This window comes from Nycticebus coucang, chromosome 5, assembly GCF_027406575.1.
Source record: "Nycticebus coucang isolate mNycCou1 chromosome 5, mNycCou1.pri, whole genome shotgun sequence".
Classification (NCBI taxonomy): Eukaryota; Metazoa; Chordata; class Mammalia; order Primates; family Lorisidae; genus Nycticebus; species Nycticebus coucang.
The window spans coordinates 27,981,527-27,996,409 of NC_069784.1; the positions used below are offsets into that span (position 1 = coordinate 27,981,527).

Genomic DNA, 14,883 nt, shown 5'->3' on the forward strand with positions numbered 1-14,883 from the left:
AACCGTACAATTCTGGAAGAAAACACAGAAAAAATGTTTGTAGACTTTGGCTTAGGCCAGCGGTTCTCAACCTGTGGGTCGCAACCCCCTTTTTAACAATGAAAATACATTGTGGCATGAGGAAGGTTGAGAACCACTGACTTAGGCAAAGAATTTATGGCTAAGACCACAAAAGCAAATATACCAACAACATAAATAAATAAATGATACTTAAGATTATCAACAGAGTAAATAAATAAGCTACAGAGTAAAAGAAAAGATTTGCAGGGCGGCACCTGTGGCTCAGTGAGCAGGGCGCTGGCCCCATATACCGAGGGTGGTGGGTTCAAACCCAGCCTCGGCCAAACTGCAACAAAAAAATAGCCGGGTGTTGTGGCGGGCGCCTGTAGTCCCAGCTACTCGGGAGGCTGAGGCAGGAGAATCGCCTAAGCCCAGGAGTTGGAGGTTGCTGTGAGCTGTGTGACGCCACGGCACTCTACCGAGGGCAATAAAGTGAAACTCTGTCTCTACAAAAAAAAAAAAAAAAAAGAAAAGAAAAGATTTGCAAATTGTTTACCCATCAAAGGCCTAATACTTAGAATCTACAAAGAACATAAAGCGGTGCATGTATTTCAACTTGGAAAAATAAATGGCATGGAAAATATAAAACTTTTAAAATTTTAAATAAGAAATACAAGTGTTCTCTTGTTAGATTGCTATTATTACACCTTTTAACTGGTCATGCTGTTGACATTTTATATTCCTTTGATATACTTCTTTGCTCTCTCTGTTTAATAACTTGCCAGTAATGAATAAATAGATAGGTAGACCTCAACCTATAAAGTTACCCAGCCATAGAGAAATAGTTTTATGAAATTTTTTATTTTTTGGCTTTAAATAACTGAGAATGATGCATCTGGTGACATGGATACAATTTTTGTTTGTATCATCAAAATAAAGGCTTCTTTTCAGAGTTGTTATATAAACTCCATGACAGCATTTCTGATTTTATCTTAATGAAAGCTTTTTAATGAGTACAGATTATGTTCAGTTATTCATATAACTGATATGTATTTCACCATGTTTTAATACCTACTGAAAGTACAGTAATTTGGCACATTCACTGTTTTCTTCTAAAATGACTGCTATTCCTGGAAGGCTCTAGATGGAATTTTAATTATAAATTGGCTTTCTTATTTCCTACCATATAAGGACACCCCAGAAAATTTGTCCAATTTAATTCTATACCCGTGTAGCACTGTGGTAGGTTCTTTCAAATTCAAGTATAACTAGGACATGATCTTTCTTTCAAAATGTTCATAATGAGTAGCAGCAGAGGACAAGAAGACATGTAAGTAAAAGGTAGTGTATACTTGCAATATTGGTTAAATGATAATAGGTTATAGGAAAACAGAGAAAGGAGTGATTCTGATTTAACTTTCCTGGAGGTTAGGGAAAAGGGTCATAGAAGGCTTCAGAAGGGAACTGATATTTAAGATGGATCTTAAAATAAATTAGTGACTGATTGACTAGTTCGGCAATCGTGCTGTAGCTTCTGCATGTAGGCACTGTGTTAGGCATTGACACACAACGTGTGACACAGGCCCTCAGGAAGTTTATAATCCAGGCACATATTGCTAAGCAAAGAAAGGGCAGAGGTTGCTCACCTGCTTACCTCACTCCTTTTATTCTGGCTTCTTTCCATCTCATTTTACTCAACCAGACTCAAATGCAAAACGTGACCTTAAGTTCAAAGTTAATTTCTTTTTTTGTTCTTTTTTACATTCTTTCCATTTCTTATGTGATGAAAAAAGTACTGGCTTGATAAGTCAAGTGACCACTAATACTTAATGTTCCCACTAAGATATTTTTTTACAATGCTGATTTATTCATTTATTCAATTGCCATTTAGTAAGCCTTTGTTGTGCATTAATACATGTCTGAGGAACTGGGATATAAAGATGGATAAGAGAGTGAGCTTGCTCAATATCTCTAATCAGCAGAGAGATACCAGTCAAAACCACAATGAGGTATCACCTAACTCCCATGAGAATGGCTCTCATTAAAAAGTCCCAAAGCAACAGATGCTGGCATGGATACAGAGAGAAAGGAAAGCTTATACATTGTTGGTGGGGCTGCAAACTAATACAATCTCCATGGAAAGTAGTATTAAGATACTTTGAAGAACTAAAAGTAGACTTACCTTTTGGTCCAGAAATTATATTACTGATTGCTGGGAGAATGGGGACCGAGGACCCCATTCTTGGCAAGGGAAAGCACCCCCAGAAAAAGAGGAAAATTAAAAAGTAAGCCGAGTAAGTCACAACAAAGAAAAATCAGCTAGTTTACATTTAAGCTAGCCTTTGCTAGCAAGCTTCTTGCCTTTTCTGAAATTCTAGCCTGTTGAGGATACAGCTTACAACCACCCTGCTGGGTCTGTGAGCACTCTGAGGAAAATAATGGCCATAGAAGAGACTGTGGCAAGTCCTAGAGAAAGATACATCTTCTAGGGTTTTTCCTGCCCATTAAACGGGCAAAGTAGATACACATGTGGAGATTTGCATTTGCTTGGGGTAGAGCTCAAGAGAGTAGCTTGAGCCCTGAGATATGGGCAGAAGAGTTTATATCCCTTATCGCAGAGGAAGAACCTCTGTGTGGTGATGGGAGGAAAACGCCTCCCTCCCACCAATTCCTCAGAGGAGATTAACGCCAGTGGCGTTTTACTCAACAGAGAACTAGTGGAGATTAACCCCTCCCTAGAAATCTGTGTGCATGATCTCAAGCAGGAGGCTCGCCCAATACAAGGCTCAGATTTCAGATTTCTGAAGGCTACCCTTAAGTTAATAATAATAATAGGAGCTGGTCAGAGAAACAGCTGGTGTCTTTGTTCCCTCCCTCATTTTACCCTCTAGGCAAATAGACTTCAATAAAATCAGAGTGGAGCAAACACTCTGGGCCCTTGCCAAAAGCCCCCAAACGGTCAATAGATCCCTGAGCTCCCACTTTTAATTCTACTCTATGTTTCATGTCTCTTTCTTTACTGTAGTTGTTTCTAACTCTACATTTCTTTCCATTTTCTTTCTTTTTTTGAGACAGAGTCTCACTATGTCACCCTCAGTAGAGTGCCATGGCGTTACAGCTCACAGCAACCTCCAACTCTCGGGCTTAAGTGATTCTCTTGCTTGAGCCTCCCAAGTAGCTGTGACTATAGGCACCCACCACAACACCTGGCTATTTTTTGGTTGTAGTTGTCATTGTTTTTTGACAGGCCGGGGCTGGATTCGAACCCACCAGCTCCAGTGTATGGTGCTGAGCAATCTAACTCTATATTTCTTCAATCGATCGTTGCCAGTTTCCATAGGATTTAGTGGATCCTGCTCCTGGGGCAGGACCCCGACAACTGACATTTTACAAAAAAAGACACCTGCACTCAAATGTCTACAGTAGCACAATTCACAATGTGAAAACAACCCAAATACCCACCAGTACATGAATGATTTAATAAAATGTGGTATATGTATATCTTGGAGTATTACTCAGCCATTAAAAAAATGGTAATCTGGCATCTTCTGTAACAATCTGGATTAGGACTGGAGACCATTCTTCTAAGTGAAGTATCATAGGAATGGAAAAATAAACACCACACGTATTCAATACTAAATTGGAACTAATCGATCAACACTTATGTATACAGAGAGAGGCAAAACTCAACAAAAATCAAGCAGGTAAAGAGGGGGTAAATTCATACCTAACAAGTACAATGCACACTACTTGGTGAATGGCACACTTATATTTGGCTCAATCTGTACAAAAGCACATTATATAACCAACATACGTGTACCCCCATAACATTCTACAATTAAAAAAAAAAAATGAGCTTACTGTCTAGTATGAGAAAAGCAGACACATAAAAGTTGAAATGCTTGGGATATTTTTTGCAACTGGGGTTCAAAAAGAGAAAGAGAAATTAATTCTAGTGTAGAGTTAATAGCTTACAGGGATTTGCTTACAGAGCAAGTGATCCTTTGCCTTTGGAAGACCACTCCAGATGTAGGGGACAGCATGCAGAATGCTTGTGGATTCCAACTGATCCGTAATTTTAGCCTCTGCCATTTCCCTTTCAAGAGTCTTGCTGATTAACTGTTCTCCTCTCATCCCCAGCACAGACCAGTGAAAACGTTTCCTTCTATGCTTTTCCAATTGTAGAATGTGGTGTTCAAATATTGGACTATCCAATTTCTTTCACATTTCTCAAGCAAGTAATCTCAACATAATTATTATTTCCCAAACCTAAAAAATGAAAAATACTAATATTTTATTTTCTAACATCACTAAGCATATACTTTGTCTCCAATTCCATAGAAGAATTTCTGGATACAGGTATACTTGCAGTTATATTTTCACTTAGGTTTTCTCTATAAGCCCTTATTTTAAATCCCTGGAACCAGAGGTATCAATCCAAAATTTTTGTTTGGATCTAGAAAAAGTAAAATGGTACAAATACCTTATATTACCAGACACTCCTACCTCTGGCCCCAGCAAGGTATGGGGTAGCCATCTGGAACCAAACATATTAGTTTCTCTGTGGAAATCATTTAACTATTCTTTAGAGGAATAAATAAAGATTATAAATAGCCTCACATCAGTCCAGGCCAGGTCTTCTGCCAAATGAGTTATGTGAAATGGCTTGGTTTAGGCACTCTTTGGGTTTGAGAATTGTTAATAAGGGACTGTGGAACTCCATTGTAATTATTTTTACTTATAGTTTTAGAAACAGGTTTAGAGAGATTAAGTAACTTGCACAAGTTGCTCATTTAGTAAGTAAGAAAGCATCATATAAACTGTTCTCCTGTCTTCAGGTGCCTCACTGGGTATCTTCAGCACCTGGCGGTCTGCAACCCAAGCTGATGCTTCTCTGGCTCCCTCTCTTGTCTGTCTCTCTGATTCATTTCTCTTGTACTCACAATCATTTATTGCTCGCTTTCTCTATCCAGAGAAGCCTGTGCTTTGCTCATTGCTAACTTCTCAGGCTCTAACTTTTCCATTGCTATTTTTTCCCATTCCTTCTGGCAAGGCAGACCTTTGGCTCTGTCCATCAGAATTGTGGTCCTAAAAAGCAGATTCCCAGTGCTCCTGTTGAATCAGCACCAGTGAGGTGGGACCTGGCAAGTGACATTTCTAACAAGCATGCTGTGTGCTGTTGAAGCACCCATAGTTGGAGATCAATACTCTGTGGCGTGACAAAGATGATGATGGCTCTTCCCAGGGATTCTCTCTCCTCTTGCTGGTGCAGATTTAAATGACTTGCACCATAAGACTCCACACACCCAACTTCCTGCCTTTTGAAAGTCACCAAAAGAACATTGCTCAGAAAGTTTTATCCATTAATAATTGAGGTAAACATAGAAGAATACACTATTTTGATTGCTTGGAGAGAATATGACTTACTTGGCCTAATCCTTGTTTCCAAAGTTTCATGTTTCCTTTCACATCCAACACTGCACTGTCAATGGTCTCTTCTAACCAACTATCTTAATTCATTCTAGCCTGACCTACCAGTGAAGGATAAAGTAAAGAACAAACTGTACTTTCCAAAATTTTTTCCTGTCCAAAGAAAACAACTACTTTCGGAGTGTTTTTCTAAATAAGGCCTACATCTTCTCTCCTTTTTTTTTTTTTTTCTGTCATACGATAACGTTATAAGGGGCAGCAGACTATTTTTTAGCTAAGGAGAGCACAGTTATGAGTTGTTTTCAAACACAAACACAAACACACACACACACACACACACACACACCAGCAACTCCAGGAAAGAACAATTTGGAAGCCCCCTGGGCCCTGGACCCAGAGCACTTTAATTCACTACTAGAGATGTTAATCTTAAGGGAATCTTCACCTATTGTTTCAGTCATGTCGGCCTTTGCTGGAGAATCCAGAAACACAAATTTATTTCCAGACCATCTATTTCAACTTAGTGATGACAACTGAACCACTCATAAAATCACCGAGGCAAAATCTTTTTTTTTTTAAACAAAAGATAACACTGAAAATTATACTATGATTTTGATGAAGGCAGGGCTTAGCAAAATAAAGTCTGAATCTAGATTCAAACTATTAGCCAAATCAATTTTCATTTATGTCATCAACACAAGTATCTTCATCATTAACCATATTCATTATTTGAACATGTAAGTTTGGAAATGAGTATAAACATCCTTTAAAAACGAAACACTACAGTATGCAAGCAATGTGGCTACTTATATTTCAGCTTACATGGCAACCCCCCCAAACTTGAGACAATGGTTTTATAGGTGGTCATAAACTTGAGATATTTACAGTGAATGAGTGTAAAGTCCTTTGTAAATGTTTTTAAATTTCTAAACAACCTTAGGATATTGATAGCCATTGATAAAGGCAAGAACATTCACTGCAGACTCAGTTTATGATAATATGATTAGTTACACTGATAATGCCACTTTGGTACTGTATTGCTAATTACAAATTTAAAAATGTTAATGTCATAGCCTTTCTGTTTGATTGCCACTCATGGAGTCATTCATCATGAAATTTTCCTGGAACTCACATTGTAAGATTTTTATTTCTTCCCTCCTTTCCTTTTTTGTTACTGGCCTTGCCATCATACACACTATTTTTCAAGAAGCCTTTATTTGGGGGTGTTAGGAGAGGGACAGTGATATTTTCTACTAAAACTAGCCAAATATAAGTCAGTTATATGATGTTTCTCTATTCTTTCTGAGTCCTTAGCCCAGTCATCCACGGCAGAGTACCCAGGGTTTTTGTTTTTCATTCTTTTTCATGTGACCTATTTCAAGTTAAGATTCATTTGAATTATTAAATGCTTCCCTAAAGAATCTTTTTTATACCGCCTCTCTCTTTTTTTTTTTTAAAGTTAATTATTGATGTAGTGACAAGCTGAAAAGACTAAGAATTATAATTTTTTCCTCCCTTCATTCAGGGCTCAAGAAATGTCTTCTGACAATGGTTATCTATTTAGAATAATACAAAGGAAATACAAAGGCGAAATGCTGAATGTTGTTTTAGAAAAGAGTTGCTAAAATCACTGTATTATATAAAATGTAAATGTAGTGTATATTTCTTGGAAAATAGCAGTTAGTGGTAAAGTTGGGACATAACCTTTGGAGCCCAGGTTTAACCACACAACAGAAGCAGTTACAAAAGATACTGATTAGATTTTCATTTAAAAAACTTCATCGTATTATTCAGGACTCTAGTGATTTGATTGTCTTGAAAAGAGAAAGGTAATGTTATAATTTTCAGAGCTTGTTAAAGAATAAAGAAATCTCCAGCCTCCCACTGGAAAGAATGCCAGTCATCACCACAGTAAGCAAGAATTTGGAGGCACTTTACACTACAAACGTCAATCTTTTTCTTTCATATGACCTTGTGTTATATTGGTTTCATAAAAAGGTAACTTGCAGGACCATTGTATAGCTGTAATCAAGCCTCTTTCAGGGTGATTCTACTGCAGAAATCACGCACAACAGGCACTGTGCTTCCTCTGTTAGTGGGAATGTGGGAAGGCAAACAAGACCTGAAATACCAAGTGACCGAGGCAGAGTTCTCAAGGACAACACAGGAGAGGTGGGCACCTACCTTTCCCAAAAGTTCAGCAATCCGTGGAACTGGCTTCCCTTTCTGGTGACTCACGGTAGCTGGGCTCTGCCCATCCCAGTCCTGGAGTTCCTCAATGCTTTTCAGATAAAGCAGGGCTTTGAGGCCAGTGCAGTAGTCTTCAATCACAGTGAAGTCCTGATTCTGAATAGCACTGCACACCTAGAAAATGTGAAGCGACCAGTCAGACATCACACCAAGAGCCACTCCTCCCAACGCATCCACTTTTCTTTAATTCAGTAAATATTTATTTAACGCGCCAGGCGCTCTTCAAGGCATGTCAGATCAATTACTGCCTGGGAATAAGGGGATGGGGAGAAGGGGGCAGCAAAGGGACAAGGAAAGTTTCCATGACAATTAATTTGTCATAAACTGGCTGCAGTGTTGGTTTCACAGGTAAACACACACTTTACAATTCACTCAGTTGTGCACTGTAAATACGTGCAGTTGACTGTACGTCAGATATACTTCAGTCTAGCTGTTAAAAATTAGAATAAATAGGTTGAATTTTCAAGGGTTCAAATTTGGGGCAACATAAGAAGAGACATCGTACCTCTCTCCTCTCCCTCTACTAGGATGTGTCACCTGCAAGTAGTTCTCATGCCTGGAGGCGAGGTGATCTAAGCTAGTCTGGAGAGGGCCCTTATTCACTGAGCTCAGCGATCATTTGCCCTGCCTCCATTTCCTCCTCATGGCGATTGCCCTCCCTTTTGTTCTCTCTGCTCCAGTTCCTGAGCTATTCTTTCTTTTCTTCAAATTTGCTGCATTCTTTCTCTGCCCGAGAGCCTTTCCACTAGACCTTCTCACTGCCTAGAAGGCCTTCCTTCTGTACAAGGCTAACTATTAAGCATTCCTCACTCTCGAAGTACTTGCCCCTTCTTCTGGGAGGCTTCCAGGGGCCCAAAATAGTTTATCAGGTTACTCCCTCAAACTTGTAGTTCTTTCATGATTACCTGATCCTCAACTCACTCCCCAATTAGCCTGAAGCTTCAGGAGGGAAGAGTCACATTTATCCTGGTCACTATATTATCCCCCGTGACCAGCACAGGGTTTGCTTTTATTCTACTCTCAAAAATGTTATGTTGAATGAATGATGTTAAGAAGAGATTTTTGAATTTGGGTGACCATATGTTATAAAAGGGGCAAAAAAACATTTCTGAAATGAAGGAATATTGAATCAGAAAAATTAGGATCACCCCACTGAAAATACTCTTAGGGTTCTGTGACAGTGGTGAGGCTTTGAATGAGAGCTTGATGGATGTAGATTTAGAGAACCACTTCTAGGTTGACTATTTCCAAAGACATTTCTCTAATTCTGGCACCACATGTAGACGACAAGGACTCATTTACAATTTTTCACCCACATGGCCCAACATCATTTCAAATGAAAAATTTAAAACCTATAATTCAGTGGTGGCACCTGTGGCTTAAAGGAGTAGGGTGCCAGACCCATATGCCGGAGGTGGCGGGTTCAAACCCAGTCCCGGCCAAAAGCTGCAAAAAATAAATAAATAAATAAAAAATAAAAACCTATAATTCAACATCCCTCCTAATTCATAAGTCAACTTGTGAAATAACCAACCAATCAAAACTAAAGCAAAGTAAAACTCACACATATCATATTTTTTAAGATGTTAGATATCAGGTGTATATCAGGGTATCTGGCAATGGCATCTGATAAAGAGAAATCACATGACATATGAATGAAAATGAAGAAAACAAAAAAATAAAGGAATAAATAAGATTTTATTTTCAAGACTGTTAAAGACTTCTGGCTCTTTGATTTAAATAAATTTTAGTATAATGCTGTGCCTTGCATACTATCTAATACCCACCTGTTGCTGGGTTGGTTGAGAGAATTTACTGAAAAACAAAGAAGTTCCGGAGCGAGGAATGGAATAGAGAGACTGGGTAGAAAAAAATGTACCCCTAGGAGTTCTTAGCAAGAAGTGCTAGTGATTCCATGATGCTGTGTAGATAGAAGAAGGCCGAGTGTGGAATTCTGGCGATATCGACACTTAGGAAAACAAGGAAGAAGGTCAGGAAGGATGCTACTCAGAAGAGAGCAGAGAGAGTGAAGCAAAGTGCTTCCTGGAGGAAGGTCAGTGACATCAGGGCGGAAAGCTGATGACTGGGCTTAGCAATGAGAAGGATCCCCGCCTGCATTCACATTTGTGTGAGAGAAGCTCTGCAGCAGGGCTGAAGGCAGGTGTAGGTGTTTTTCTGTGTTTATTGGGGGATGTATGAAAGAACGGGCCGAGGGTAATGGAGAAAAAGGCTCCTCTCAGCACTAGTCTGTATAAGAGAAGACAGCTAGGGGTACAGTTATAGTTTCATATTTTATTTTTAAAAGAATGAAAATAATTATGTTTTAAGGAGATGTAGTCATTTGACATTTCAGAAAAGGAAAGAATGACTTCTGTATATTAAATTTCTGTCAACATTGGGTGAGTGATTATGGAATGAGAATAAAATAATGCAGTATCTAGAATGATGTGAACTTTTCTTGTGGGTCAAGCACTCTGTTCAGTACTTATTATTTTTTTTTTATTAAATCATAGCTGTGTACATTAATGCAATCATGGGGCACCATACATTGGTTTTATAGACCATTTGACATAATTTCATCACACTGGTTAACATAGCCTTTCTGGCATTTTCTTAATGTGTTAAGACATTTATATTCTACATTTACTAAGTTTCACATGTACCCTTGTAAGATGCACTGTAGGTGTAATCCCACCAATCAGCCTCCCTCTGCCCATCCTCCCCACTCCCTCCCCTCCCTCTGTTAAGTACTTATTAATAGATTTTTTAGTCCTCAAAATAACCTTAAGAGGTAGGCTTAATTTTTAGCCTTATTTTACAGATGAGGAAAGTGAGTCTTTAGGAAGCTAACAGATTTGCTCCAGGCCACATGGTTAGAAAGTGGCCGCATGACCACACCATCTAATAGAACCTAGACATGGACAGCACAGAGGGAAATCTGTTCTAATATCATTACAATTGCCTTTTTTGCCAACCATTCCATGAACCAAACACATACTTCTTGAACAATTTTATCAATTTATCTTCAAACAAAAGATACCTATTTTTTGAAAAATCCGTACTGCTGCACAAATTTTGTCAATATACCTTTTTCAATATACCTTTTTACTTGCATAGTATGAATAAGAATAATAAACCAAGACCAAAAAGCAGAAACAAAAGTTCTTCATTTTCTATTCTGAGGTACAGCCTGTTACCACAATCTAGGAAAACTACCAAATAGGAACAAAAACATTTTCTAAGAAGCCCATTTCCATTACATAAAAAAACCCTTTTTCTCAAGAGGAGTAATTTGAACATTCATTAGGCTTGTTATAACTTTCTTAGAGTTGATTTTTCTTCAGAATAATTATAAAGCACATCATTATAATTTCCTCTGCAGGTTTTTTTTTTTTTTTTTTTTAAACTATGAAAGTCAACTGATGCCTTACTTAATCTTTTTTGTTCACTCTGAGATCCTGGTTTTTATAGTGTGTGCTTATGAGCATACTTTTACTATAGTCTTAAAATAGTTCACCGCACGAACATTAGAAATCAGATTTTGAAAATCACGTAATTGTACACAATGAGATGTTCATGCCTACTGTAAAAGCCTGCTGCTAAAAGGAACTTAGAAATACCTTGCATGAGATGAACAGTAAAATTTCATCTCAGTCATCCTTGCCTTTTCCGGTGAGAAGACACAAAAGCTCTTCATTCTCTTAAAGCACAGGCACAATTTGCATATGGTAGACTCAGCCAGGGAGTAGAGTGATCATAACACAGACCAAGTATCTTTAACCACGGAAGAACAGAGTGGGGCCCAAAGCTAGGAATCCTTCTGCTTTTCACCTGTCCAGGGCTCAGTATCCCATAGTGTTAATATCCCATATAATTGGGAGCTCAATTGAGTATGTGAAGGAGAAACAAAACCTTAAGAGGGAAGAGAGAATGGAAGGTAACAACTGATCGTGCCAGCAGGATGTGCCCTGCTGAAACCTCGCCAGGAGGCACAGATACTACAGGGGACCACCTCAGATATACTTAGTCATGTGGTAAACGTCACAGTGTTCATGTACCTTTCGGAAGTGAGTACTTTGATTTCTACTTTCTGATAAGATTCTATTAATTTTCCTGATACACTTTCTGATAGTTAGAACTTTGCGCATTGATATTTTCTTTTTAAAATTTGAATCTACATACAAACCATCTGGGGGATGTCTTTAAAACTCAGGTTCTGATTCTGGAGGTGTAAAGTGGGATCCTGGGGTAGAACTCTGCCTTGGCGATAAAGTGCTGCTGCTGCTGCTGGAACACACTGAGAATAGCAGTTATAAGCACTGGCAGGGGTGAGTCTCATCTTTACCCGAATTGCTGACTGCAAAGTAAATGTCTTCAACCTAAGTAATTTCTTCCTAATTTTCAATATTAGGTTATATCAACATTTTCATGGCCCTTTAAAAGATACAACTTATAATAAAAAGTCCCATTTGAAGAAACAAGAATGATTTTCTGATTAAATAGGAATAAGACTAAAAATAAATGTTACGAAGTAAGTACACCCCTGGGGACAGAGCTTTATCCATGGATTTGATCTCAGAAATGGAATTGCTGGGAAAGATGCCTTGTTGTTACCTAACCTTTACGTTCCATTGAGGGCTTCCTCTCCATCTCAGAGGTAAGTGGTTTCTCTTAAAACTCCAAACATGTAGCTGCTCTACCTAAATGGGTGTATTTTATATGACATCTCTTAATTGTTTGTTTAACAGCTCTGATTAGGACTCTTAATAGCTGTTAGCATGTTTGCTTAGTATAATTTGTAAGTTCTTTATGGTGTAGGCTGGTTTATCTTTCTTCACAGCGGGGCATCAGGTGCCATTATAAGGATCATTGGCACCATTAATTATTTCCATAAGTGTAAATACCCCTATAGCGAGCTATTTCAAATGGAAGCCCCAAGATTCTCAGCAGGCCCAGCCTTGTTCAGGAGCTGAGTAGGTGGGGGCCTCCCCTGCATAGTACCATTTCACGTGAGCCAGGAAGCTCCCATCACACCAAATCGTCTCCTCCTGGGGTCTGACACAGTGCCCTGAATTTTTCTGGAGGTGCAGGCACATTTAATTGAAGCTTGTCTATGCAAAGTGACTATACAAATACCTGGGAGGTGACAGAGGCTTGCAGGGGAGGCTATTCGTTTCTCATTATTCCTCATGGAATGAGATTAACCAGATTAGCAGCAAATTACCTATTTATGGAGATTTACATTTTAAACCTGTCCTTTACATACGTTATTTCTTTCAATACTCAGAATATACCTGACTTAAAAGGCACAAAGGGTATGATTCTCACTTTAAAAATGAAAAAAGCTTGGACGTGAAGTACTGTTTCTTAAGTGAAATCTAGTGGTTTTTATGTCATATCAAGTTAAAAGGTTAAGAGCATGCACGCAGAAGCTGGGTAGAATAGGGTTTAAAAGGCACCTTCACTGTGTAATCATGAGTGACTTTCTTGACTTGAAAGTGGAGATTAAATACTTAGCACACAGGAGACTAAAAGGCAACATACTTTAGTGCTAAAACACAGTCACTAGTATTTAGTAAGTGAGACTGGCACCAAAAATCAGTTTTGTAATGTGAACAAATCATTAGGACATGAATTAAGCAGGATGTAATTTTTTAAATCATATACTTTTGGGTCTAAGGCTGCAAAAGAAGTTCATGGACATTATTTTTATTTGCATTAGGTAATGGTTAAAAAAAAAAGCTTTAGTCTTCTTGTTGGAAGACTCACGTCTAAAACCTCAGCTCTACTGAGCAACTGTGTGAACTTGGGACCAGCCATTTAGCATCTTGAGTCCTTTCTTTCTCCTCTCAATCTGAAAAAGGTAAATGATGATATACTAGCTTATTGTTGTGAATATCAAATTACATCATGAAAGTGGAAGTGCTGTGAAATTTACAAAGTTCTCAAAGAATGGCATTAAACTTCATTAGTGTTACCAGGTAAACTAGAATTGAAAGTGCCTAGTGGAGGTAAAAACAGAAAATTTTGTCTGTAGAAAAAAAAATACTTCCTCTGAAATATTAAAGATGATTGGGAAATTATAAAATAAAAGTCAAACTAGTTTATAAATACTAATGCCAGGTAAATAATTTAACAAAGATGAGTACTACAGAAGCAGAATACCCTGGGACTCTCAGGACTTCTCGTGTAATGGAGCAGCACATTTTTCAAATGATAGTGTAAGATGCGGCAAAGTTTTTAAACAGGGATCAGATGAATCTCTGGCAATAATTATCCTTTTTCATTTCTTAATGCTAGGGGCAACAAAGTATACCATAGGTCTTAGAAATATGTCCCCCCAGGCTACATGCAAGTAAAGTGTATGTTTACAATTTAAGTCTGAAGTAGTTACAAAGTTGCTGTAAATTTGTTAGTAAAAGGTATATTGGAGAGTAACTAAATTTAAGCAAAAGTGGAAATTCTGCAATAGTTATCAATTCCAATTAACACTAATAATGAAGTCCGATGTAGCTGGAAGGGGTTCAAGAAACTGCATAATCATATAATGAAATACTGAATAGGGAAGATCGTCCATCTAATTCTAAAGATTTCCCAGAGGAAAAAAGGTCCTATGGGCTCCCCTTAGTAATCCGTTTTGATAAAGGGTTAAACGTTTAAACTACGTAAAAACATTTGCCATATTTTACAACAAGCTTTATGGCTTCCAAAGTATGCTGTCGAAAAGTCAGAAATGTTTATAGAATGATTTATAGTTTTCAAAGCATGCCGATCAAAGAGAACGTGGACATTTTTCAAACCAACCTCCTCATTTCACAGATTAGGAGTCCAGAAAGGTTAAATGATTTGTCCAGGATACAAAGCTAGTTGGAGGTGATGCTGGCGTCCCCCACCTGATCTGAAGCCCCTTTTCTTACAGAACTGCCTCTCAGTATCATCTTACTTGGTCCCAATATCAGTTCTGTGTAGAAGATGTAAAAGCACTATAAACCGCTTAGTAAGTGAGGAAATTGAAACCAAACATTGAATGGCACACCCAAATTCAAAAGATGAGTAAATGGGAGGGCCAACAGTAAGGCTCAGAATTTCCAACTTTGCCAAGCTTCTTATCTTTTCTTCCTATTTCCATTAATTTCAAAGTCTTAAATGTCATGAAAGTCTTACATATATAAACCAGCCCATGTTTATGATTTTCATAAGAAG

General features: G+C 38.1%; 1 protein-coding gene across 3 annotated transcripts in view; it reads right to left on the reverse strand.

The window, feature by feature from the left end:
- Positions 1 to 14,883, reverse strand: part of DPYD (dihydropyrimidine dehydrogenase) — an 883,000-nt gene that overhangs the window by 112,179 nt on the left and 755,938 nt on the right. For all 3 annotated transcript variants that reach the window (XM_053591597.1, XM_053591598.1, XM_053591599.1), the window contains one exon: positions 7,615 to 7,794. In XM_053591597.1, coding sequence (XP_053447572.1) covers positions 7,615 to 7,794 — 180 coding nt within the window. The remainder of the gene's footprint in view (positions 1 to 7,614; positions 7,795 to 14,883) is intronic.